This window comes from Bos taurus, chromosome 18 (assembly GCF_002263795.3).
Source record: "Bos taurus isolate L1 Dominette 01449 registration number 42190680 breed Hereford chromosome 18, ARS-UCD2.0, whole genome shotgun sequence".
Lineage (NCBI taxonomy): Eukaryota > Metazoa > Chordata > Mammalia > Artiodactyla > Bovidae > Bos > Bos taurus.
The window spans coordinates 11,659,834-11,687,312 of record NC_037345.1 but is presented as its reverse complement, the minus strand read 5'-3'; the positions used below and the strand labels follow the sequence as shown (position 1 = coordinate 11,687,312).

Below are 27,479 nucleotides of genomic sequence, written 5' to 3'. Positions count from 1 at the left end.
ATGACGGGAGCTGTCTGTCTTTCCTGCTTCATTCACCAGCACTCAGCAGGGAGAAGGACACCTTGAGGGCTGTTGTGAGCAGAGCCAGCCCTGCCGCCAGGTGCGGGAACCACGGCTGTCTGCACAGCTGGGCCAGACGCATCTGAGAACTTCGCCTACATCAGTCGTTCGCTCCCAGCCTCCCGAGGGCTCTAGGAGGTGAAGGTGGGAAGAGGTACCAGTTGGAGCGGCTGGGCCCCACCAGTAAAATTCGCCAGTGGCCAGAAACAGCAGGAGAGCCAGGCCTGCAGGGGTCATGCTATCACCCCTGCCTTGAGACCTTAGAGGGGCCCAGGTAGTGAAGCAGTCTTTGTCCTTGGAGGGTACCATCCCAAGGGCCCCTTTCAGCTGCGATGAGGGAAGAGAGTTTCAGGAGGAGGTGTTTTTCTGCTCTGCATGTCCCTTCTGCTTCCATGACTGTAATTCTAGCCACCTCCCTAGCTGGGAGACGCCACCCGCAGCAAGTCGCTGCTTCCCCGCCATTCCCCGGGGACCACAGGAGAGCAGTGGACATCTGGGTGGTTTCCACCTTTTGGCTGTTGTGAATCATGGTGCTTTAACAAGGTCCCCCTAAGGACCTTGGCCAATACCTTGTTCAATACTTGTTTGCCCAATATGTGTCCAATACATGTCCAATACTTTGGCCACCAGATGCGACTCATTTGAAAAGACCCTGATGCTGGGACAGATTGAAGGCGGGAGGAGAAGGGGACGACAGAGGATGAAATGGTTGGATGGCATCACTGACTCAATGGACATGAGTTTGAGTAAGCTCTGGGAGTTGGCGATGGGCAGGGAGGCCTGGCGTGCTGCAGTCCATGGGGTCACAAAGAGTCGGACACAACTGAGTAACTGAACTGAACTGAAGGACCTTGGTGTCTACTCCAGTTTGAGGCTCCAAGACGCCACCATTTTGTAGTGTGGAAGGCCGCACCCACTTTGTCTCGTTCTGCCTACAGCCCTGTGACGTAAGCAGCAGCAAGTCCCCACGTTCCCAAAAAGGACGCCAGGACACTGGGCTCTGCTAGCACTCACGATCCCACCAGGGCCTCTCTGAACCTCGGCTCTCCCACCAGCTCTTTTCCTTTGTGCTTTTACAGTCTGCGGAAATCAGGGAGGGAAGCCTCTCCAACTTTGAAACACAAATATTTGCCAGTCAAGGAAACATTGCCCCATCAATCAAAACCCAGACAAGCTGGCACACACTCTCTGCAGATGCCTGAGGGAGCTTCTATTTTAGGAGGGGCCAGGTGGCCTGCCACCCCCCTCTTCCCCAAATACCCTGGGGACTCCTTCCCTTCCTACCTCTCTTGCAGATGAAAATACAGAGGTTCAGAGTGGTCACTTGCTCTCGGTTAGACAGCATTCCCGAGGGATCTTTTATTTTCTTGGAAAGTATTTGTCTTCGTAAATGACACAATGAAGGAAATCTCCAGGCTCCTCGTGATCATTTCCAACGCAGATAAACAACAAACCGCTTTCCAGGCCGTGGGAATGGGCAGAACTGGATGATGGCTTTATTTCATCTTCCCAACAACCTGGCATGGGGCAGTTTTCTGGATTATTAGACAGGAAAGTGTGTGGTTTTGTGGGGTGAGGGAGCTTTCCTGAAGGGATCTAGAACCCTGAAATACTCCTGTCACATATGCTTTTTCTTGGAGCCTAAAGCTAATGCTGTCAAATTCAGCATCACCTTCCCCCCCACCCCAGTCCTCCTCTAGCTGCTTCACCTCAGGTGGAAGCTCTGCTGGCTTATCATCACGCCACTGGAATCCCCCTGACCCTGGTTAGAGGTCAGTCCTCTATCCTCACCCAGACCACTGAATCAGAAGTCTGAGGGAGCGTGCACGTCAACACGGGGCATCTCTGGGGGAAGGGTGAGGGAGGGTAGGGAAGGGATGCTGCCAGAGGAGGGCCTGAGAACCACTGCTGCAATGGTTCACGTGAACCCACTCTATAGAGGGCACCCGGACGGACCAACAGTTAATAGCCGGACTCACTGATCCGTATTTGCAAACTCGCCCCTTCACAGGTTTTCACCTGCGGAGCCTGTAAAAGTGCAGGTTGTGAGCCTTTTCTCCAGCAGTTTCTGAATGGGAATATGTGGGTGCGATGAAGGACTCTGCATTGGCCAGAAGATTGTGAACTTAAAGGAAACAACGCCTTCCCTCACTCTATTTGGGTGGGTCGGTGGGGGCACCGCGTTTGTGTAGCCAGGTTACACCGTTACCAATTACATGCTTTAACTCCTGGCTCCGAAGGGGGCGACAGAGGATGAGATGATTGGGTGGCATCACCGACTCGATGGACATGAGTTTGAGCAAGCTGGGGGAGATGGTGATGGACAGGGAGGCCTGGCGCGCTGCAGTCCAAGGGGTTGCAAAGAGTCGGACACGACTGAGCGAATGAACAACTCCCGGCCCCGAAGCCCACCCAGCCCCATTTTGACTCGCGGTGTGGGAAGGCAGGCGCCCGGGGCTCGTGAAGGGCCACCGAGGGCGGTCCTAGGTGCAGGTGAGCCGGCGGCTCCAAGTTAGCGGCGCACGGGAGGGACGAGACCGGGACACGGGGACGGGCGGGGCCTGCCTCGAGGGGGCAGGACCCGCTCCGCAGTCACGTTCAAGATGGCCAATCCGCGGGCTCGTAACAGTCATTCTCCCCGCCTTCCACCGCCCCACGTAAAGCGCCGTCTTCCTATAGGCCGGCCAGGGCTCCTTCCGGTCAGGGGGCGGGCTCTGCGCGGTGGCGGGAAAGCGGCAGACACAGTGGTGTTTTCTCGGAAACTGAGGGACCTGAGGCGGCGGCGGCGAGCCCTGGGTCGGCCGGTGGCGACGCCATGGATGCAGCGGAGGTGGAGTTTCTGGCCGAGAAGGAGCTTGTCACCATCATCCCGAACTTCAGCCTGGACAAGATCTACCTCATCGGGGTGAGAACCGCCGGGCCCCCGGCTCGGTCTGGTGGGCTCCCGCTCCCGGCGGGCTGGGTTGTCGGGGCCCAGGCCCGCAGATGTAGTCGGGCGGGGCTGGGGAACCGGTGCAGGGTGGTGGCGGGGCGCGGGGCCGGTCGAGACCGCGCAGGGCGTCAGCTCGCGGACTGCGGAGGTCCAAGCCCTGCACTTGTGAGTGACGGGGTGTGCGTGTTTGCAGGGCGACCTGGGGCCTTTCAACCCCGGCCTACCGGTGCAGGTACCTCTGTGGCTGGCAGTCAACCTGAAGCAGAGACAGAAGTGTCGGCTGCTCCCGCCTGAATGGATGGACGTGGGTGAGGACGCGGAGGGGGCCCCGCGAGGGCTTGGGAGACGGGGTGCCGTTTGGGGCGTGTGTACCAACTGTAGTTCAGGTTTTCACTGTAATATTATTTCCACTCGCTTTATTTAAAAATTTTTTTGAATTTTATTTTTATTTGTTTAGCTGCTCCAGGTCCTAGTTGCAGGCATGCAGGGTCTTTTAGTTGTGATTTGGGGGATCTAATTCCTTGACCAGGGATTGAACCTGGGCCCCTTTCAGTGAGGATTGGTGGGGAGTCTTAGCCACTGGACCACCAGGGAGGTCCCTGATTTTTATTTTATATTGGAGTATTAGTTGAATAACAACGTTGTGTTAGTTCCTGGTGTGCAGCAAAGTGATTCAGGTATATGTGCACCTCAGGCGGAAAATCCCATGGACGGAGGAGCCTGGTGGGCTGCAGTCCGTGGGGTCGCGAAGAGTCAGACACGACTGACCGGCTTCACTTTCACTTTTCACTTTCATGCGTTGGAGAAGGATGGCAACCCACTCCAGTGTTCTTGCCTGGAGAATCCCAGGGACGGGGGAGCCTGGAGGGCTGCCGTCTATGAGGTCACACAGAGTCGGACACGACTGAAGCGACTTAGCAGCAGCAGCACGTGTCCACTGTTTTTTGAAATTCTACATCTTGGTTATTAGAGAATATTGAGCAGAGTTCCATGTGCTATACAGTAGGTGCTTGTTGTTTATCCATTTTAAATCTAGCAGGACACATTCCTGTAGCACATAGAACTGTGCTCAAGGTTATGTGGCATCCTGAATGGGAGGGGAGTTTGGGGGAGAATGGATATATGTATATGGATGGCTGAGTCCCTTTGCTGTTCACCTGAAACTGTCACAACATTGTTTGTTAATTGGCTATACCCCAATACAAAATGGGGCTTCCCAGGTGGCTCAGTAGGTAAGAATCCACCTGCAGTGCAGGAATCGCAGGGGGTGTGGGTTTGATCCCTGGGTGGGAAAGATCTCTGGAGGAGGGCATGGCCACCCGCTCCAGTATTCTTGCTTGGAGAATTCCCTTGGACAGAGGAGCCTGTTGGGCTCTTGTCCATAGGGTCGCAAAGAGTTGGACACGACTGAAGCAACTGAGCACGCACACATGCCATACAAAATACAAAATAATAAATACATGTAATAGTGTGTAGATCTCAGTCCCAAACTCCCAGTGTATCACTCCCCTCCACTTTTCCCCTTTCCTAACTCAAAGTTTATTTTCTAAGCCTGAGTCTGTTTCTGTTTTGTAAATAAGTTCATTTGTATCTTTTTTTTTTAGATTTCCCCATATAAGGCATATCATATGGGGAATCTAAAAAATATGTATCATCTATATGGTACAGATATTTTCTCCTATATTGTGTGGATTGTTTTTTCACATTTTCCACAGTGTCCTTTGACACACAGTGTTTAAAAATTTTAATGAAGTGCTTTTTTTGTTGCTTGTGCTTTTAGTGTTTGCCTTTTTCTGTCTGGTTCACTTCACTTAGCATGATGATATCCAGGTCCACCCATGTTGCTGCAAGTGACATTATTGCATTCTTTTTAATGGCTGGGTGATGCTCCAGTGTGTGTGTGTGTACACCACATCTTGTTTATTCATCTGTTGGTGGACATTTGCGTTGCTTCCGTGTCTGGGCTATTGTAAACAGGGCTGCAGTGAACATTGGGGTGCGTGTGTTTATTTATTTGTTTTTGGCTGCACTCACAGTATATGGGATCTTAGTTCCCTGACCAGGGATAGAACGCGAGCCCCCTGCACTGAAAGCTCTGAGTCTTAGTCACTGGACTTCCAGGGAAGTCCCACTTGTATCTTTTTTCTTTTTTTTTTAACAATTTCAGAGAACTCTTTTTTTTTTTTTTTAACATATTTAGTTTTTTATGTATTTATTTTTGGCTGTGTCAGGGGCTTTCCTGATAGCTCAGATGTTAAAGAATCCGCCTTTATGCAGGAGACCCTGGTTCGATTCCCAGGTTAGGAAGATCCACTGGAGAAAGGAAAGGTTACCCACTCCAGTATTTTGGGGCTTCCCTTGTGGTTCAGCTGGTAAAGAATCAGCCTGCAATATGGGGGACCTGGGTTCTATCCCTGGGTTGGGAAGGTCCCCTGGAGAACGGAAAGGCTAGCCACTGCAGTATTCTGGCCTGGAGAATTCCATGGGTAGTCCATGGGGTCGTGAGGAGTCAGAAGTGACTGAGAGACTTTCACTCACTCACTCACTCTTTTGGCTGTGCTGGGTCTTCATTGCTGCACAGGCCTTTGTCTAGTCGTGGTGAGCGGGGGCTACTCTCTAGTTTCGGTACACCGGCTTCTCACTGCAGTGGTTCCTCCCATTGCTGAGATCAGCCGCTGTGGGTCACGAGCTCTAGAGCACAGGCTCAGTAGTTGTGGTGCACAGGCTTAGTTGCTCTGCAGCATGTGGGATATTCCCAGACCAGGGATTGATCCTGCCTTGGTTCTTGTCTCCTGCCTTGGCAGGCAGATTCTCTATCACTAAATCACCAGGGAAGCCCTCAGCTTGTACCTTTTTTTTAGTTTGCATTTTTTTCCTCTTATATTTTTAAATTAATAATTTTATTTTTAATTGAAAGATAATTGCTTTACAATATTGGTTTGATTTCTGCCATACATCAACACGATTTAGCTAGAGTGATTTAAGTCAGAGAGAAAAACAAATCTTAACCACATGTATATGGAATCTAGAAAGATGGTACTGATAAACCGATTGCAGGGCAGCAGTGGAGATGCAGACATAGAAAACAGCTTGTATCTTTTTGAACTGGGTGTTTTTCCAGGTAGATGCCAAGTAGTGGGATTGCAGAATGATGGTAATTCTTTTTGTAGTTTTCTGAGGACCCTCTATACTGTGCTCCATAGTGGCTCCACCAGTTTATATTCCCACCAACCGTGTAGGAGGTTTCCGTTTTCTTCTCACCCTCAGCATTTATTCTTTGTAGTTTTTTAAAAAAACATTTTATTGTAACTTCTGTTTAAGGAAAGTATATGAGTGGCTTCATGGCTAAGTCTTGTCCGCCTCTTGCAACCCCATGGCCTGTAGCCCGCCAGGTTCTTCTGTCTATGGGGTTTCCCAGACAAGAATACTGGAGTGGGTTGCCATTTCCTTCTCCAGGGCATCTGCCTGACCCAGGGATGGAACTCAGCTCTCCTGCATTGCAGGCAGATTCTTTACTGACTGAGGCATCAGGAAGCCTCAGTCAGTAAAAAAAAAAATTTGTAGGTTTTTTTTTTTTTTTTAATGTATTTTCTTGTCCGAGCTGCATGTCATGTGGGATCTTAGTTCCCTAACCAACCAGGGATCTAACCCATGCCACTTGCCTTGGAAACCTGGAGTCTTAACCACTGAACTTCTACGGAAATCCGTATCTTTTTTGGAATTTTTGATGATCACCATTCTAATTGGTGTGGGGTGATATCGCATTGTAGGTTTTTTTTTAAAGAACTTTATTTTTTCGTGTTATTTATTTTTTGACCATCCCGGATCTTCTTTACCGCATTGGCTTTTCTCTAGTTTCGGCAAGCCAGGGCTGCTTGTTCATCCTGGTGTGCAGGCTTCTCTTGTTGCAGAGCATAGGCCATAGGGCACTCGGGCTTCAGTCGTTGAGTCTCGTGGGCTCAGTAGTCGTGATTTTCAGGCTCTAGAGCACAGGCTCAGTATTGTGAAGTACGGGCTTAGTTACTCCAAGGCATATGGGAATCTTCTCGGACCAGGAATCAAACTGGTATCTCTTGCATTGGCAGGCAGATTCTTCTCCGCTGAGCCACCAGGGAAGCCCTCATTGTAGTTTTGGTTGCATTTCTCTAATAATTAGTGATATTAAGCATCTTTTCATGTACCTCTTAGTAGACATCTGTATGTCATCTTTGGAGAAAAGTCTTTTTAGGTCTCCTGCCTGTGTTTTGATTGGGTGGTTTTCTTTTTTTTTTTTTTTTAATATTGAGATGCATGAGCTCTTGAAAAATTTGGAGATTGATCTTTTAACATCTCCCATTCTGTGGGTTGTCTTTTGTTTATGGTTTAGTTTGCTGTGCAAAAACTTTTGAGTTTAATGAGTGCCGGGGTCCAGCCCCGGTGGATCCAGGGAATTCGAAGTGGGGACGGCATCGGCGAGGATCAGCAAACAATTGCTTAATTAAATGTTAATTAAGGATATAAAGAGTAATAGAATGAGGATAGCTCAGTGAGGAAATTCAGTGGAGAAAAGAGGCTGAATAATTCAGCCAGGAAGGTAAGAGAAAGAACGACATGGTGAGACCAAGTTTCGGTGAACAAGGCCCGCACTTTATTTTGCAAAGTAGTTTTTATACCTTAAGTTATGCATAGAGGATAATGGGGGAAGGGGTAGAGTCATGCAGTAAGCCAGGCTTTCTTCCTGCAAACTTATCATATGCAAAAGTTTAGGTGATTTGCATCATCTTCTGGCCCGGAGGCCTTTTCCTCTAAAGGTGATTATTCTAAAGTCAGGCGCCAGCCTCCAAAAAGCATTATAAAGTTGCATTCCTACAGAGCAAAGGTGTGGTGGGCTATAACAAGAAAAAGAATTAACTCAAGGGTCCCAGGTTACAAACATTAAAGCTGCTATTTACACCAATTATATTAATCAATACACTGCCAGGGACACAGCAGGTAAGGGATATGGAGACTTAGCAGCAAATATTGGCCCAACAAGTGAAAATCCCTTCACCAATACAATTTCTAATCAATCTTTTGACTGCTCAAAGGAATCTGTATTTAGACAGTTTAGAACATCTCATGCCTCTCAGTTTGGAGGCTCTGAGCAATCACATGTGGCCAGAAAAACCTATTCAGGCAGGCTAGAGGACTTCCGAGGGAGTTTGTAGGTTGAAACACTGTCACACCCAGGAATTATTAACTGGAGCTGTAAGCTAACTCTTTTTTCAGAGAGGTAGTGGGGGACAGCCCCCCGTAAAGTCAGAGGTGTAGGTGAAAGCACAAAGCAGAAAGTAGGCAGACTCTGGTTTTGGGGGTAGATGCTCGAGATTTTCCAGGGAGACTCCTGAGGCTTGATCCCGCCTTTGCGTATGCCAAGCCTCCTTCCTCATGACCTTTGCCAGGGGCGGAGCTCGCTCCCCGCAAATGAGGTCCTTTTTGTTTTCGATTTTACGTTAGAGTATAGCTGATTAACAATGTTGTGTTAGTTCCAGGTGAACAGCAAAGTGATTCAGTTAAACATATACATGTATCTACCCTTTTTAAATTTCTTTTCTCATTGAGACTATTAGACTATTGAGCAGAGTTCCGTGTGCTGTGCAGTAGGTCCTTGTTGGTTATCTACTTTATTAATTTTTAACTTTTTATTTTGTATTGGGGTGTAATTGATTAATAATGTTGTGATGTTACAGGTGGACAGTAAAGTAACTTAGCCATCTGTATACAGGTGCCCATTCTCCCCCAAATTCCCCTCTCATTCAGGGTACCACATAACACTGAGTGGAGTTCCATATACTATAGAGTAGGTCCTTGTTGGTTATCCATTTTGAATGTAGCAGAGTGTACATGTCTATTCCAAACTCCCTAACTATTCTTTCCCCCTGGCAACCATAAGTTCTTTCTCTGTGAGTCTCTTTCTGTTTTGTAGGTTTGTTTGTATCATTTCTTTTTAGATTCCACATATATGGAATGTCATATGATATTTCTCTTCTGTCTGACTTACTTCACTATGACAATTTCTAGGTCCATTCATGTTGCTACAAATGCATTATTTCATTCTTTTTAATGGCTGAGTAATATTCCTAGTGTATATGTAACATTTCTTTATCCATTCCTCTCTGGACATTTAGGTTGCTTCCGTGTCTTGGCTGTTGTAAACAATGCTGCAATGAACACTGGGATGTGTGTATCCTTTAGGATCATGTTTTTCTCTGGATATATGCCCGGAGTGGGATTGCAGGGCCGTATATATGATAGCTCTGTTTTTTAAGGAACCTCCATACTGTTCTCCAGAGTGGCTGCACCAATTTACATTCCCACCAACAGTGTCGGAGAGTTCCCTTCTCTCCACACCCTCTACAGCATTTATTGTGTGTGCATTTTTTGATGGTAGCTATTCTGGCTGCTGTGAAGCGATATCTCATTGTAGTTTTGATTTGCATCTCTCTGGTAACCAGCGATGTTAAACATTTTTAAGTGCCTGTTGGCCATCTGTCTTCTTTGGAGAAATGTCTATTTAGGTCTTCTGCCCATTAGTTGATTGGGTTGTTTTAATGCTGTTAAGCATCCTGAGCTTTTGTAAATTTTGGAGACTAATCCCTTGTTGGTCACATCATTTGCAGACATCTCCCATTCTGTGGGTTGTCTTTTTTGTTTTTATTTTACGTTGGAGTGTAGTTGATTAACAATGTTGTATTATTTTCAGGTGTACAGAAAAGTAATTCAGTTATACATATACATGTATTTTCTCTTTTTCAAATTCTTTTTTCATTTAAGCTATTAGAGATTGTTGAGAGTTCCCTGTGCTGTACAGTAGGTCCTTATTGGTTATCTGTTTTAAACATTTTAGTGTGTATATGTCAATCCCAAGCTCTCAATTCATCCCTTCCCTCCACCTTTTTCCACTGGTAATCCTGTTTGTTTTTTTTTAGTCTGTGACTGTTTCTGTTTTGTAAATAAGTATTTGCATATTTTTCATTTGTGCATATAAGCGACATTATGTGATATGTGCCTTTCTCTGTGTGGCTTACCTCACTTAGTATGATAATCTTCAGGTGTATCCATGTTACTGCATGTGGCATTATTTCATTCTTTTTCATGGCTGAGTAATATTCCAGTGTATATATGTAGCGTATCTTCTTTATGAATTTATCTGTTGATGGACATTTAGGTTTCTTCCTTGTCTCAGCTATTGTAAGCAGCGCTGCTGTGAACATAGGTGTGCGTGTATCTTTTTAAATTATAGCTTTGTCCAAATATATGCCCAGGAGTGGGATTGCTGGATCATATGGTAACTCTGTTTTTAGTTTTTTAAGGAACCTCCATACTGTTCTCCATAGTGACTGTTGTTCAGTAGCTAAGTTGTGTCTGACTCTTTGCGACCCCATGGACTGCAGCACACCAGGCTACTCTGTCCTCCACTGTCTCCCAGAGTTTATTCAACTTTGTGTCCATTGGGTTGATGATGCTATCTAACTGTCTCATCTTCTGCCCCTTCTTCTTTTGCCTTCAATCTTTTCCAGCATCAGGGTCTTTTCCAAGGAGTCAACTCTTGGCATCAGGTGGCCAAAGTATTGGAAATTCAGCATCAGGACGTTCAATGAATATTCAGGGTTGATTTCCTCTAGGATTGACTGGTCTGATCTTGCAGTCCAGTGAACTCTCAAGAGTCTTCAGCACCACGGTCTGTTCCCAGCAACGGTGTAGGAGGTTTCCCTTTTCTCCACACCCTCTCCAGCATTTACTGTTTGTAAACTTTTTGATGATGGCCATTCTGACCAGTGTGAGGTGATACCTCATTGTAGTTTTGGTTTGCATTTCTCTAATAATTAGTGATGTTGAGCATCTTCTCATGTGCCTGTGGTCATCTGTGTGTCTTCTTTGGACAGAAGTCTGTTTAGGTCTCCTTCCATTTTTTTGATGGGTTGTTTATTTTTTTGATATTGAGCTACATGAACTCTTTGTCAGTTTTGGACATTGATCCCTTGTTGGTCTCATCATTTGCAAATATTTCTCCCATTTTGTGGATTGTCTTATTTTCCTTATGGTTTCCTCTGCTGTGCAAAAGCTTTTCAGTTTCATTTGGTACCATTTATTTTTGGTTTTAATTTTTATTTTCTATCCGAGTGTAGTTGAATAACAGTGTTCTTAGTTCCAAGTGTACAGCATAGTAACTCAGTGATACATATACATATGTCTCTTTCTCAAATTCTTCTCCTATTTGTTTATTAAAGAATAGTGAGCAGAGTTATGTTTGGTATACTGTGGATCCTTGTTGGTTATTTATTGTAAATATAGTAGTGTGTTTATGTCAGTCCCAAACTCCCAATTTATCTTTCCCCTCCACTTTTCTGTGAGTCTGTTTCTGTCTCGTAAATAAGTTCATTTGTATCTTTGTCTGGCTTACGTCACTTATTTTGATAATCTCCAGGTCCATCCATGTGGCTGCAAATGGAATTATATCATTGTTTTTTTTTTTTAATTGACGTATAGATCATTTATAATGTTGTGCCATCTCAGCTACACAGCAAACTGACTCAGTTATGTATTTTTTTTTAATATTCCTTTCCATTATGGTTTATCCCAGGAGGTTGGCTATAGTTCCAGTGTTAACCAGTAGGACCCTGTTGTTTATCCAGCCTAACAGTTTGCATCTGCCAACCCAACACTCCCAGTCCACTCCCCCTGCTCCCGCTTACCAGTCACAGTCTGGTCTCTGTGTGAGTCTGTTTCTGCTTTGTAGACAGGTTCATTTGGGCCATGTTTTTTTTTTTTAGGTGTTCATAACTCTTTATTTGACACAGTTTCAAACTTACAGAAACATTGTAAGAGTACTGTAAACAAAATCCATATACCCTCTACACAGATTGACCAGTTTCCATCTGCCAGTCTGTGTATCAGATCAGATCAGTCGCTCAGTTGTGTCTGACTCTTTGCGACCCCATGAATTGCAGCCCGCCAGGCCTCCCTGTCCATCACCAGCTCCCGGAGTTCACTCAGACTCACGTCCATGGAGTCAGTGATGCCATCCAGCCATCTCATCCTCTGTCGTCCTCTCCTCCTCCTGCCCCCAGCCCCTCCCAGCATCAGAGTCTTTTCCAATGAGTCAACTCTTCGCATGAGGTAGCCAAAGTACTGGAGTTTCAGCTTCAGCATCATTCCTTCCAAAGAAATCCCAGGCCTGATCTCCTTCAAAATGGACTGGTTGGATCTCTTTGCAGTCCAAGGGACTCTCAAGAGTCTTCTCCAACACCACAGTTCAAAAGCATCAATTCTTCGGTGCTCAGCTTTCTTCACAGTCCAACTCTCACATCCATATGTGACCACAGGAAAAACCATAGTCTTGAGTAGACAAACCGTTGTTGGCAAAGTAATGTCTCTGCTTTTGAATATGCTGTCTAGGTTGGTCATAACTTTCCTTCCAAGGAGTAAGTGTCTTTTAATTTCATGGCTGCAGTCACCATCTGCAGTGATTTTGGAGCCCCCCAAAATAAAGTCTGACACTGTTTCCACTGTTTCCCCATCTATTTCCCATGAAGTGATGGGACCAGATGCCATGATCTTCGTTTCTGAATGTTGAGCTTTAAGCCAACTTTTTCACTCTCCACTTTCACTTTCATCAAGAGGCTTTTGAGTTCCTATTCACTTCCTGCCATAAGGGTGGTGTCATCTGCATATCTGAGGTTATTGATATTTCTCCCGGCAATCTTGATTCCAGCTTGTGCTTCTTCCAGTCCAGGGTTCCTCATGATGTACTCTGCATATAAGTTAAATAAACAGGGTGACAATATACAGCCTTGACGAACTCCTTTTCCTATTTGGAACCAGTCTATTGTTCCATGTCCAGTTCTAACTGTTGCTTCCTGACCTGCGTACAGATTTCTCAAGAGGCAGATCAGGTAGTCTGGTATTCCCATCTCTTGAAGAATTTTCCACAGTTTATTGTGATCCACACAGTCAAAGGCTTTGGCATAGTCAATAGCAGAAATAGATGTTTTTCTGGAACTTTTTCCATGATCCAGCGGATGTTGGCACTTTGATCTCTGGTTCCTCTGCCTTTTCTAAAGCCAGATTGAACATCTGGAAGTTCACGGTTCACATATTGCTGAAGCCTGGCTTGGAGAATTTTGAGCATTACTTTACTAGCGTGTGGGATGAGTGCAATTGTGTGGTAGTTTGAGCATTCTTTGGCATTGCCTTTCTTTGGGATTGGAATGAAAACTGCCCTTTTCCAGTCCTGTGGCCACTGCTGAGTTTTCCAAATGTGCTGGCATATTGAGTGCAGCACTTTCACCGCATCATCTTTCAGGTTTTGCAATAGCTCAACTGGAATTCCATCACCTCCACTAGCTTTGTTCGTAGTGATGCTTTCTAAGGCCCACTTGACTTCACATTCCAGAATATCTGGCTCTAGGTCAGTGATCACACCATCATGATTATCTGGGTTGTGAAGATCTTTTTTGTACAGTTCTTCTGTGTATTCTTGCCACCTCTTCTTAATATCTTCTGCTTCTGTTAGGTCCATACCATTTCTGTCCTTTATTGAGCTCATCTTTGCATGAAATATTCCTTTGGTATCTCTGATTTTCTTGAAGAGATCCCTAGTCTTTCCCATTCTGTTGTTTTCCTCTATTTCTTTGCATTGATTGCTGAAGAAGGCTTTCTTACCTCTTCTTGCTATTCTTTGGAACTCTGCATTCAGATGCTTATATCTTTCCATTTCTCCTTTGCTTTTCACTTCTCTTCTTTTCACAGCTATTTGTAAGGCCTCCCCAGACAGCCATTTTGCTTTTTTGCATTTCTTTTCTATGGGAATGGTCTTGATCCCTGTCTCCTGTACAATGTCACGAACCTCATTCCGTAGTTCATCAGGCACTCTATCTATCAGATCTAGGCCCTTAAATCTATTTCTCACTTCCACTGTGTAATCATAACGGATTTGATTTAGGTCATACCTGAATGGTTTAGTGGTTTTCCCTACTTTCTTCAATTTAAGTCTGAATTTGGCAAAAAGGAGTTCATGATCTGAGCCACAGTCAGCTCCTGGTCTTGTTTTTGCTGACTGTATAGAGCTTCTCCATCTTTGGCTGCAAAGAATATAATCAATCTGATTTCGGTGTTGACCATCTGGTGATGACCATGTATAGAGTCTTCTCTTGTGTTGTTGGAAGAGGGTGTTTGTTATGACCAGTGCATTTACTTGGCAAAACTCTATTAGTCTTTGCCCTGCTTCATTCCGTATCCCAAGGCCAAATTTTCTGTTACTCCAGGTGTTTCTTGACTTCCTACTTTTGCATTCCAGTCCCCTATAATGAAAAGGACATCTTTTTTGGGTGTTAGTTCTAAAAGATCTTGTAGGTCTTCATAGAACCGTTCAACTTCAGCTTCTTCAGCGTTACTGGTTGGGGCATAGACTTGGATTACTGTGATATTGAATGGTTTGCCTTGGAAACGAACAGAGATCATTCTGTTGTTCTTGAGATTGCATCCAAGTACTGCATTTCGGACTCTTTTGTTGACCATGATGGCCACTCCATTTCTTCTAAGGGATTCCTGCCTGCAGTAGTAGACATAATGGTCATCTGAGTTAAATTCACCCATTCCAGTGTATAGGCATATTAATTTTTTCTTGAATCACTGAGAATAAGTTGGAGACAATGTATGCCTTTAGCAGTACACAATGTGTACTTCCTAAGAGCAAGAGTATTTTCTTATATTACTTCAGTATAATTCTCCAAATTATGAAATTTAGCATTGATACAATATTATTATCTAATTCACAATCCATATTCAGATTTTTAAATTGTCCCACTAGTGTCCTCTACAGCTATTATTTCTCCATTTCAGGATCCAGTTAACAGTCCCGCAAGGGATTTAGTGCTCTTTTTCTATAGATTCCTTTAATCTGGAACATTTCCTCAATCTTTGTCTTTATTGATCTTAAAATTTTTAAGGGTACAGCAGTTATTTTATAGACTGTCTGTCAGCTTGGATTTGCCTCACATTTCCTCAGAATTAGATTCAGGTTATACATTTTTAGCAGAGATGCCTGGGAAGTGATGTTGGGGCTTCCTCATTGCATTATATCAAGAGGCACATAATGGGAAGGAAACCAAAAAAAAAGAGGCGGCATATGTATATATATCGGAGAAGGCAATGGCACCTCACTCCAGTACTCTTGCCTGGAAAATCCCATGGACGGAGGAGCCTGGTGGGCTGCAGTCCCTAGGGTCGCTGGGAGTTGGATACGACTGAGCGACTTCACTTTGACTTTTCACTTTCATGCATTGGAGAAGGAAATGGCAACCTACTCCAGTGTTCTTGCCTGGAGAATCCCAGGGATGGGGGAGCCTGGTGGGCTGCCGTCTATGAGGTCACACAGAGTCGGACACGACTGAAGCAACTTAGCAGCAGCAGCAGCAGCATGTGTATATATATAGCTGATTTAGGCTTCTCTGGTAGCTCAATTGGTAAAGAATCCGCTTGCAATGCAGCAAACCCCAGTTCGATTCCTGGGTTGAGAAGATCCCTAGAGAAGGGATAAGCTGTCCTCTCCAGTATTCTTGGGCTTTCCTGGTGGCTCAAATGGTAAAAAATCTGCCTGCAATGCGAGCTACCTGAGTTTGATCCCTGGGCTGGGAAGATCCCCTGGAGGAGGGCATGGCAACCCACTCCAGTATTCTTGCCTGGAGAATCCCATGGACAGAAGAGCCTAGCGGGCTGCAGTCCACGGGGTGGCAAAGAGTTGGACATGACTGAGCGACTGAGCACAGCATAGCTGATTCACTTCGCTGTCCAGTAGAAACTAACACAGCATTGTAGAGCAACTGTCCTCCAAAAAGAAAAACAGAGGCACATAACATCAGATTGCCCTGAAATCGATGAACTTAACTTCGATCTGTTTTCTTATCATTTTCTTACCTAGCAGTTTTTGCATCCATTGATTTACTTCTATACTTATTTGCTGTCATTTTATTGTAAAAGAGAGCCCATCACATCTAATTATGTATATATGTATGCATTTATTTATATTAAAAGAAACTAATGGATTTTTATTTTATGCAATTGGTTAAAACCAACTATATTTTACTAAATACTTTAATATTAAAGTTATTTCAAATTTGGCCAGTGGGAGCCCCTTTGGGCTGGCTGCTCTGTCCTTTTATTATGTCACTATCATTCTTTGAGCACATTTTTATTTCTGGGACAAGATGTTTCAGGCTTAGTTAAGCTTTCCCTACCCCAAACTCAGATTGGTCTTCTCAGCTTGTTTTATTTTAATGGAGAACAGCATTGAGGAACCACATGCCATGGACTTCCCTGGTGATGCAGTGGCTAATACTTTACCATCCAATGCAGAGGGTAGGAGTTCAGTCCCTGGTCAGGAAACTAAGATCCCACATGCTGCAGCCAAAAATCCAAAAATAGTGTTACAAACACTATTGTAACAACTTCAATAAAGAGTTTAAAAAATTGGTACACATCAAAAAAAATCTTGGAAAAAAAAAAAAAAAGAAGCCTTGTGCCAAGCATACTATTGCTTCTACCCTCTCCTCAGACAAGCTAGGGAAAATTTAAATATACAGTATATATGCACACACACTGGATTTTTTTTTTTTATCATATATTTCAAGTTCTCACAATAGAATTGGACTTGCAGGTGTAAGGGTATGGGTGATTGTCACTAATACTTCCATCTCCTCTCCCACCTTTTTCTATGTTTTAATTGCATATAAATATGGAAAAATTAAGAATGATGCTGTGTCTGCTTTCTGTTCTGTAACGCTGTGTTTGTGTGTACACGTGTGCGCTCAGTAGGTAAATTGTGTCAGACTCTTTGCGACCCCATGGACTGTAGCCCGCCAGGCTCCTCTGTCCATGGGATTTTAGGCAAGAATACTGAGTGGGTTGCCATTTCCTGCTCCAGGATATGCCATATTTTAGATTCCACATATAACTGATATATGATTTGTCCTGACTTACCTCACTTAGTTTGGTGATGTCTAGTTCCATCCATGTTGCTGCAAATGGCATCATACTATTCTTTTTTATGGATGAGTAGTAGTATTTCATTGTGTGTATTTACCATATAAATATATATAAATTCATCTTTATGAATTTATCTGTTGATGGACATTTGGGTTTCTTCCATGTCTCAGCTATTGTAAGCAGTGCTGCTATGAACATAGGGTGCATTGTAACTTTTTGAGTTATAGTTTTGTCCAAGAAAGGCAATGCCAAAGAATGCTCAAACTACCGCAGAATTGCACTCATCTCACACGCTAGTAAAGTAATACTCAAAATTCTCCAAGCCAGGCTTCAGCAATACGTGAACCGTGAACTTCCAGATGTTCAATCTGGCTTTAGAAAAGGCAGAGGAACCAGAGATCAAAGTGCCAACATCCGCTGGATCATGGAAAAAGCAAGAGAGTTCCAGAAAAACATCTATTTCTGCTATTGACTATGCCAAAGCCTTTGACTGTGTGGATCACAATAAACTGTGGAAAATTCTTCAAGAGATGGGAATACCAGACCATCTGACCTGCCTCTTGAGAAACCTATATGCAGGTCAGGAAGCAACAGTTAGAACTGGACATGGAACAACAGACTGGTTCCAAATAGGAAAAGGAGTACATCAAGGCTGCATATTGTCACCCTGCTTATTTAACTTATATGCAGAGTACATCATAAGAAACACTGGGCTGGAAGATGCACAAGCTGGAATCAAGATTGCTGGGAGAAATATCAGTAACCTCAGATATGCAGATGACACCACCCTTATGGCAGGAAGTGAATAGGAACTAAAAAGCCTCTTGATGAAAGTCAAAGAGGAGAGTGAAAAAGTTGGCTTAAAGCTCAACATTCAGAAAACGAAGATCATGGCATCTGGTCCCATCAGTTCATGGGAAATAGATGGGGAATCAGTGGAAACAGTGTCAGACTTTACTTTTGGGGGCTCCCAAATCACTGCAGATGGTGATTGCAGCCATGAAATTAAAAGACGCTTATTCCTTGGAAGCAAAGTTATGATCAACTTAGATAGCATATTGAAAAGCAGAGACATTACTTTGCCAACAAAGGTCCGTCTAGTCAAGGCTATAGTTTTTCCTGTGGTCATGTATGGGTGCAAGAGTTGGACTGTGAAGAAGGCTGAGCGCCGAAGAATTGATGCTTTTGAACTGTGGTGTTGGAGAAGACTCTTGAGAGTCCCTTGGACTGCAAGGAGATCCACCCAGTCCATTCTAAAGGAGATGAGGCCTGGGATTTCTTTGGAAGGAATGATGCTAAAGCTGAAACTCCAGTACTTTGGCTACCTCATGCGAAGAGTTGGCTCATTGGAAAAGACTCTGATGCTGGGAAAGACTGAAGGCAGTAGAAGGGGATGACAGAGGATGAGATGGTTGGATGGCATCGCCAACTTGATGGACATGAGTTTGAGTCAACTCGGGGAGTTGGTGATAGACAGGGAGGCCTGGCGTGCTGCAATTCATGGGGTCGCAAATGGTCAGACACGACTGAGCGACTGAACTGAACTGAACTGATGCCCAATAGTTGGATCGTATGATAGGTCTAGTTTTGTTTTCTGACGAACCTTCATGCTGATCTCCATGGTGGCTGCACCGACTTACAGTGCCACCGACAGCTTGGGAGGTCTCTTCCCCACACCCGCTCCAGTATTTATTGTTTGTACACTTGTTGATGATGGCCTTTCTGACAGATGGGAGGTGATATCTCATTCTGGTTCTGCTTTGCATTCCTCTAATAATTATGTGATGTTGATCTCTTCTCATGTGCTTCTTGCACAGCTGTATGTATTTGGAGAAAAGTCTATTGGAGTCTTCTTCCTTTAAGCGATTGGATTGTTTATTTTTATATCAAGTTGCATAAGCTCTTGTAATTTTGGAGATTGATATCTTGTGGGTCTAATCATTTGCAAATACTTTTTCCCATTCTGTGGGTTATCTTTTCATTTTGTTTATGGTTTCTGTTGCTGTGTGAGAGTTTTTGTTTAGTTATGTCCCATTTGTTTACTTTGATTTTTAGTTTTTTATTGCAGTTTAGTTGATTAATAAAGTTGTTAGTTTCAGGTGTACAGCATAGTGATTCAGTTGTATATATACATGTATCTACACTTGTTCAAATTCTTTTCCCATTTCAGTTATAACAGAATAGTGAGTAGAGTTTCCTCTGTTATACAGTTGATCCTTGTTGGTTATTTATTTTAAATATAGTAGTGTGTGTGTATGTCATTTCCATACTCCCAATTTATCCCTCGCCTCCACTGTTCCCTTTTGCTAATAATAAGTTTGTTTTCTAAGTCTCTGAGTCTGTTTCTATTTTGTAAATAAATTCATTTGTATTTTTTTTAGACTTCACATAAAACCATATAATATGGTATTTGTCTTTCTCTGTGTGGTTAGTTTACATAGTATGATAATCTCCAGGTTCATCCACGTTGCTGCAGATGTCATTGTTTTTTTTTTGGCTGACTAACACTCTGTTGTGTGTACACACCACGTCTTCTTTATCCACTCAGCTGTCGCTGCACATCTGGGCTGCTTCCATGTCTTGGGTGCTGTAAGCAGTGCTGTGGTGAACGTTGGGGTGCATGTAATCCTTTGGAACTGTGGTTTTCTCCAGATACGTGACCAGGATTGGGATTCCTGGATCATATGCTAGCTCTTTTTTTAGCTTTTTAAGGACCTCCATACTGTTCTCCATAGTGGCTGCACTATTTTACGTTCCCACCAGCAGGGTAGGAGGGTACTCTTTTCTCCAGACCCTCTCCAGCATTTATTGTTGGTAGACTTTTTGATGATGGCCATTCTGACTGGTGGGAGGTGATACCTCATTGTAGTTTTGATTTGCATTTCTCTAATAACAGAAGCAGAAGATAATAAGAAGAGGTGGCAAGAATACACAGAAGAACTGTACAAAAAAGATCTTCATGACCCAGATAGTCACGATGGTGTGATCACTCACCTATAGCCAGACATCCTAGAATGTGAAGTCAAGTGGGCCTTAGAAAGCATCACTACGAACAAAGTTGGTGGAGGTGATGGAATTCCAGTTAGGCTATTTGAAATACTGAAAGGTGATGCGGTGAAAGTGCTGCACTCAATATGCCAGCACATTTGGAAAACTCAGCAGTGGCCACAGGACTGGAAAAGGGCAGTTTTCATTCCAATCCCAAAGAAAGGCAATGCCAAAGAATGCTCAAACTACCACACAATTGCACTCATCTCACACACTAGTACAGTAATGCTCAAAATTCTCCAAGCCAGGCTTCAAGAATACATGAACCATGAACTTCCAGATGTTCAAGCTGGTTTTAGAAAAGGCAGAGGAACCAGAGATCAAATTGCCAACATCTGCTGGATCATTGAAAAAGCAAGAGAGTTCCAGAAAAACATCTATTTCTGCTTTATTGACTATGCCAAAGCCTTTGACTGTGTGGATCACAATAAACTCTGGAAAATTCCTCAAGAGATGGGAATACCAGACCACCTGACCTGCCTCTTGAGAAATCTGTAGGCAGGTCAGGAAGCAACAGTTAGAACTGGACATGGAACAACAGACTGGTTCCAAATAGGAAAAGGAGTACATCAAGGCTGTATATTGTCACCCTGCTTATTTAACTTATATGCAGAGTACATCATGAGAAACGCTGGGCTGGATGAAGCACAAGCTGGAATCAAGATTGCTGGGAGAAATATCAATAACCTCAGATATGCAGATGACACCACCCTTATGGCAGAAAGTGAAGAGGAACTAAAAAGCCTCTTGTCGAAAGTGAAAAAGGAGAGTGAAAAAGTTGGCTTAAAGCTCAACATTCAGAAACGAAGATCATGGCATCTGGTCCCATTAGTTCATGGGAAATAGATGGGGAATCAGTGGAAACAGTGTCAGACTTTTTTTTTTTTGGCTCCCAAATCACTGCAGATGGTGATTGCAGCCATGAAATTAAAAGACGCTTACTCCTTGGAAGGAAAGTTATGACCAACCTAGATAGCATATTGATAGCATATTCAAAAGCAGAGACATTACTTTGCCAACAAAGGTCCATCTAGTCAAGGCTATGGTTTTTCCTGTGGTCATGTATGGATGTGAGAGTTGGACTGTGAAGAAAGCTGAGTACCGAAGAATTGATGCTTTTGAACTGTGGTGTTGGAGAAGACTCTTGAGAGTCCCTTGGACTGCAAGGAGATCCGACTGGTCAATCCTAAAGGAGATCAGTCCTGGGTATTCATTGGAGGGACTGATGCTGAAGCTGAAACTCCAGTACTTTGGCCACCTCATGCGAAGAGTAGACTCATTGGAAAAGACCCTGATGCTGGGAGGGATTGGGGGCAGGAGGAGGAGGGGACAACAGAGGATGAGATGGCTGGATGGCATCACCGACTCGATGGACATGAGTTTGGGTAAACTCTGGGCGTTGGTGATGGACAGGGAGGCCTGGCGTGCTGCGATTCATGGGGTCACAAAGAGTTGGACACGACTGAGCAACTGAACTGAATAATTAAAGAGTCGAGCATCTTTTTCATGTGCTTTTTGCCATCTGTCTGTGCCATCTTTGGAGAAATGTCTATTTACATCTTCTGCCCATTTTTTTAAGAAGTGATCGATTTATTCTGGCTGTGCTGGGTCTTCACTGCTGCACACCTCTGTCTGCTTGTGGGTAGCAGGGGCTACTTTGCAGTTGCGGTTCATGGGCTTCTTGTTGCAGTGGCCACTCTGGTTGTGGAGTACAGGCTGCAGGGTGCTTGGGCTTCAGTGGTTGCAGTTCGTGGGCTCAGTCATTGCTGTTCCCAGGCTCTGGAGCACAGATGCCGTGCGCAGACTTAGTTGCTATGCAGCAAGTGGCATCTTCCCGGATCAGGGATTGAATCCATCCATGTCTCCTGCATTGGTAGGTGGATTCTTTAGCACTGAGCCTCCAGAGAAACTGTCTGCCCATTTTTTGATTGGGTTGTTCAAGCTTTTTTGTTGTTGAATTGTATGAGTTGTTTGTAAATTTTAGAGATTAAGCTCTTGTAGGTCACTTCATTTGCAAATATTTTCTCCCATTCTGTGGGTTGTCTTGTCATTTTCCGCATGGTTTTCTCTGCTGTGCAAAAACTTTTGAGTTTTATTTGGTCGTATTTGTTTATTTTTGGTTTTAGTTTTTACATTGAAATATATAGTTGAGCAACAGTGTTGTCTTAGTTTCAGATTTACAGCATAGTATTTCAGTTATACATATACATATTGGGCTTCTTAGGTGGCTCTAATGGTAAAGAACCCACCTGCCAATGCAAGAGACGTGGGTTTAATTTCTGGTTGAGGAAGACCCCCTCGAGGACGACATGGTAACCCACCTCAGTGTTCTTGCCTGGGGAATCCCATGGACCAGGAGCCCAGTGGGCTACGATCCCTAGGGTTGCAAAGAGTCGGACACGATTGAAGCAACTTAGCATGCACATGCCTACGTGTATCTCTTTCTCAAATTCTTTTTCCATTATGGTTTTTACAGGATAGTGAGCAGAGTTCCCTGTGTTTTACTGTAGGTCCTGTTGGTTATTTATGTTAAATATAGTAATGTGTATATATCAATCCCAAACTCCCAATTTATCTTCCCCTCCACTTTTCCCCTGTGCTGACCATAAGTTTGTGAGTCTGTTTCTGCTTTGTAGATAAGTTCCTTTCTATAACTTTTTATAGAATCCACATATAAGCAATATCATATGATATGTCTTTCTCTCTCTGGTTTCCTGGACTTAGTATGATAATCTCCGTGTCCATGCCTGTTGCTGCAAGTGGAATTATTTCATTCATTGTTTTAAAATTGAAGTATAGATGATTTACAGTGCTGTGCTCATCTCTGCTGTACAGCAAAGTGACTTAATTATTCACGTGTGTGTGTGTATACATTTTTAAAAATATTCTTTTCCATTATGGTTTCTCCCAGGAGGTTGGATATAGTTCCCAGTGTGAGACAGTTGGACCTTATTATTTATGCATTCTAAATTAATAGTTCGCATCAACCAGTGCAGAATTCATAGTCCACCCCTGTAGCTGTCCACCCCTCCTCCCCTGGCAGCCAGAAGTCTGACTTCTGTGTTAGTCTGCTCCCGTCCTGTAGACGGGTTCATTTGTGCCGAACTCTAGATTCCACGTGTAACTGATGCCCCGTGGTATGTGTCCTTCTCTTCCTGATTGACTGACAGTACGGTTATCTCTAATTGCATCCAGGTTGCTGCAAATGGCGTCATTTCTTTTTTTAATGGCTAAATAGTATTTCATTGTATGTATTTACCACTCGATGAATTCATCTGTTGGTGGAGATTTAGGTTTCTTCCATGTCTCAGCTATTGTAAGCAGTGCTGCTATGAGCATAGGGTACATGTGTCTTTTTGGATTTAGGCTGGGTGTGTGCCCAGGAGTGGGGTTTTTGGATCATAGGATAGCTCTGTTTTTAGATTCCTGAGAAACCTCCATACTGCTCTCCATAAGTTCGCCAGCATGTGTTAACACCGCAGTGCAGCAGGACTTCTTTTCTCCATGCCCTCTCCAGCGTTCATTGTTTGTAGAATTTTTGATGATGGCCATTCTGACCAGTGTGAGATGATATCCCATTATAGTTTTGATGTGCCTGTCTCTAATTAGCAATATTAGGCATCTTTTCATACATCTCTTGGCCATGTGTGTGTCTTCTTTAGAGAAAGTCTGTTCAAGTTTCCTGACCGTTTTTTTGATTGGATTGTTTTTTTAGCTACATGAGCTCTTTGTCAAGTTTGGAGATGGGTCTCTTGTTAGTCTCATCATTTTGCCAACATTTTCTCTCATTCTGTGTGTTGTTTTGTTTATGGTTTCCTTTGCTGTGCAAAACCTTTTGAATTTAATGAGGTTTCATTTGTTTATTTTTAGTTTTTATTTTTCATTGGAATGTAGTTAACAGTGTTGTGTTATTTTAGGTGTACAGCAAAGTGATCCAGTTATAACACATTACATGTATTTTCTCTTTCTTAAATTCTTTTTTCATTTAAATAATTAGAGATTATTAATCAGAGCTCCCTGTGCTGTATAGTAGGTCCTTGTTGGTTATCCATTTTAAATGTTTCTGTGCGTATATGTCAATCCCAAACTACCAGTTTACCCCTTCACTCCGTGTTTTTCCTTTGGTAATGGTAAGCTTTTGTCTAAGTCTGAGTCTGTTTCTGTTTTGTAAATCAGTTCATTTGTATATTTTTAGATTCTGCATGTAAGCTGTATCGTGTGATGTTTGCCTTTGTCTGTGTGGCTTACTTCACTTGCTATGGTAATCTCCAGGTCTACTGATGTTACTGCAAGTGGCATTATTTCATTCCCTTTAATGACTGATGAGCACTCCAGTGCATGGCTGTAGCACATCTTCTTTATGAATTTATCTGTTGAGGGACATTTAGATATCTTCCGTGTCTCAGCTGTTGTAACCAGCACTGCTATGACCACAGGGGTGCATGTATCTTTTTGAAGTATATATTTGCCCAGTTAGATGCCGGTGGCGGGGTGGGGATTGCTGGATCATATGGTAGCTCTAATTTTAATGTCTGAGCACCTCTATACTGGTTTCCACAGTGGCTGCACCAACGTACATTGCCACGAACAGTTGAGGAGGGTTCTCTTTTCTCCACACCCTCTCCAGCGTTTATTGTTTGTACACTTGTTGGTGTCTGCCTTTCTGACAGACGTGAGGTGATATCTCATTGTAGTTTTGATTTGCATTCTTCTAATAATTAGCGATGATGATGATGCTTCTTGCACAACTACATGTGTTCCTTGGAGAAAAGTCTTTTGGAGTCTTCTTCCCATTATGTGATTGGATTGGGTTTATATCAAGTTGCATGACTTTATACATTTTGGAGATGGATCCCTTGTAGCTCTAATTATTTGAAAATATTTTGTACCGTTCTGAAGGTTGTCTTTTCATTTTTTTTTTATAGTTTGCTATGCAAAAGCTTTTGAGTTTAATTATGTCCCCTTTGCTTATTTTTATTTTTGTTTTATATTGCAGTTTAGTTGATTAATAAAGAAATGCAAAAAGCAAAATGGCTGTCTGAGAAGGACTTACAAATAGTTGTGAAAAGAAGAGAAGCGAAAAGCAAAGGAGAAAAGGAAAGATATAAGCATCTGAATGCAGAATTCTAAAGAATAACAAGGAGAGATAAGAAAGCCTTCCTCAGTGATTAGTGCAAAGAAATAGAGGAAAACAATAGAATGGGAAAGACTAGAGATCTCCTCAAGAAAATCAGAGATACCAAGGGAACATTTCATGTAAAAATGGGCTTGATAAAGGACAGAAATGGTATGGACCTAACAGAAGCAGAAGATATTAAAAGGTGGCAAGAATACACTGAAGAACTGTACAAAAAAGATCTTCACGACCCAGATAATCTCACAATGGTGTGATCACTCACCTAGAGCCAGACATCCTGGACTGTGAAGTCAAGTGGGCCTTTCTAGGAAGCATCACTATGAACAAAGCTAGTGGAGGTGATGGAATTTCAGTTGAGCTATTTGAAATCCTAAAAGATGATGCCGTGAAAGTGCTGCATTCAATATGCCAGCAAATTTGGAAAACTCAGCAGTGGCCACAGGACTGGAAAAGGGCAGTTTTCATTCCAATCCCAAAGAAAGGCAATGCCAAAAGAATGTTCAAACTACTGCAAAATTGCACTCATCTCACACATTAGTACAGTAATGCTCAAAATTCTCCAAGTCAGACTTTAAGAATATGTGAACCGTGAACTTCCAGATGTTCAAGCTGGATTTAGAAAGGGCAGAGGAACCAGAGATCAAATTGCCAACATCCGCTGGATCATAGAAAATGCAAGAGAGTTCCAGAAAAACATCTACTTCTGCTTTATTGACTATGCCAAACCTTTTGACTGTGTGGATCACAACAAACTGTGAAAAATGCCTCAAGAGATGAGAATACCAGACCACCTGACCTGCCTCCTGAGAAATCTGTATGCAGGTCAGGAAGCAACATTTAGAACTGGACATGAAAAAACAGACTGATGCCAAATAGGAAAAGGAGTACATCAAGGCTATATATTGTCACTCTGCTTATTTAACTTATATGTGGAGTACATCATGAGAAATGCTGGGCTGGATGAAGCACAAGCTGGAATCAAGATTGCCAGGAGAAATATCTATTACCTCAGATATGCAGATGACACCACTCTTATGGCAGAAAGTGAAGAAGAACTGAAGAGCCTCTTGATGAAAGTGAAAGAGGAGAGTGAAAAAGTTGGCTTAAAGCTCAACATTCAGAAAACGAAGATCATGGCATGCAGTCCCATCACTTTATGGCAAATAGATGGGGAAACAGTGTCAGACTTTATTTTTTTTGGCTCCAAAATCACTGCAGATGGTGACTGCAGCCATGAAATTAAAAGACGCTTACTTCTTGGAAGGAAAGTTATGACCAACCTAGACAGCATATTCAAAAGCAGAGACATTACTTTGCCAACAAAGGTCCGTCTAGTCAAGGCTATGGTTTTACCAGTGGTCATGTATGGATGTCAGAGTTGGACTATAAAGAAAGCTGTGTGCTGAAAAATTGATGCTTTTGAACTATGGTGTTGGATTAGACTCTTGAGAGTCCCATGGACTGCAAGGAGATCCAACCAGTCCATTCTAAAGGAAATCAGTCCCGATTGTTCATCGGAAGAACCGATGTTGAAGCTGAAACTCCAATACTTTGGCCACCTGATGCAAAGAACTGACTCCTTTGAAAAGACCCTGATGCTGGGAAAGATTGAAGGTGGGAGGAGAAGGGGATGACAGAGGATGAGATGGCTGGATGGCATCACTGACTCAATGGACATGAGTTTGAGTGAACTCTGGGAGTTGGTGATGGACAGGGAGGCCTGGCGTGCTGCGGTCCATGGGGTTGCAAAGAGTCGGACACGGCTGAGTAACTGAACTGAAAGTTGTGTTAGTTTCAGGTATATAGTGTAGTGATTCAGTTGTATATATACATGTATCCACTCTCTTCAAATTCTTTTCCCCTTTCGGTCATTAAAGAATAGTGAGCAGAGAGTTCTGTTAGTGGAAAGAGAGTCTGGAGACCCTTCCTCCTGTGGACCTTGGTTCTCAGTAAGGACCCAAAAAAGAATCTAAGATCCTACCATTACCAGAAAGTTAATTAACAATAAAGAACAGGTAACCAGGAGTCAGACACAAGTGAGTGACTGAGAAAAGAAAAGAAAGAACAGAGAGAACACCTCAAGAGAGAGGTGGGTTGCTCCAAGGGAGGCAAATGGCCCTAGAGGTCTGGGGTACAAGTTTTTAAGGCAAGGTCATTTGCATAATTGAGGAGGGTCACTGATTGACAACCTTGATTGATAGCAGCAGGTTATAGAGCAAGAGGCTCTACTGCACATACCCTTCTCATTAATTAGACATATGTCTTCATGGAGTGTTTATGAGCAGCTGATGAGCCCAG

General features: G+C 43.4%; 1 protein-coding gene across 1 annotated transcript in view; it reads left to right on the top strand.

Moving 5' to 3' along the window:
* The first annotated feature begins 2,801 nt into the window (after positions 1–2,801).
* Positions 2,802–27,479, top strand: part of GINS2 (GINS complex subunit 2) — a 35,627-nt gene continuing 10,949 nt past the window's right edge. Inside the window, exons 1-2 of the mRNA XM_002694751.7 lie at positions 2,802–2,965; positions 3,186–3,300. Of these exons, the coding sequence (XP_002694797.1) occupies positions 2,876–2,965; positions 3,186–3,300 (205 nt within the window). The 5' untranslated portion in view covers positions 2,802–2,875. The remainder of the gene's footprint in view (positions 2,966–3,185; positions 3,301–27,479) is intronic.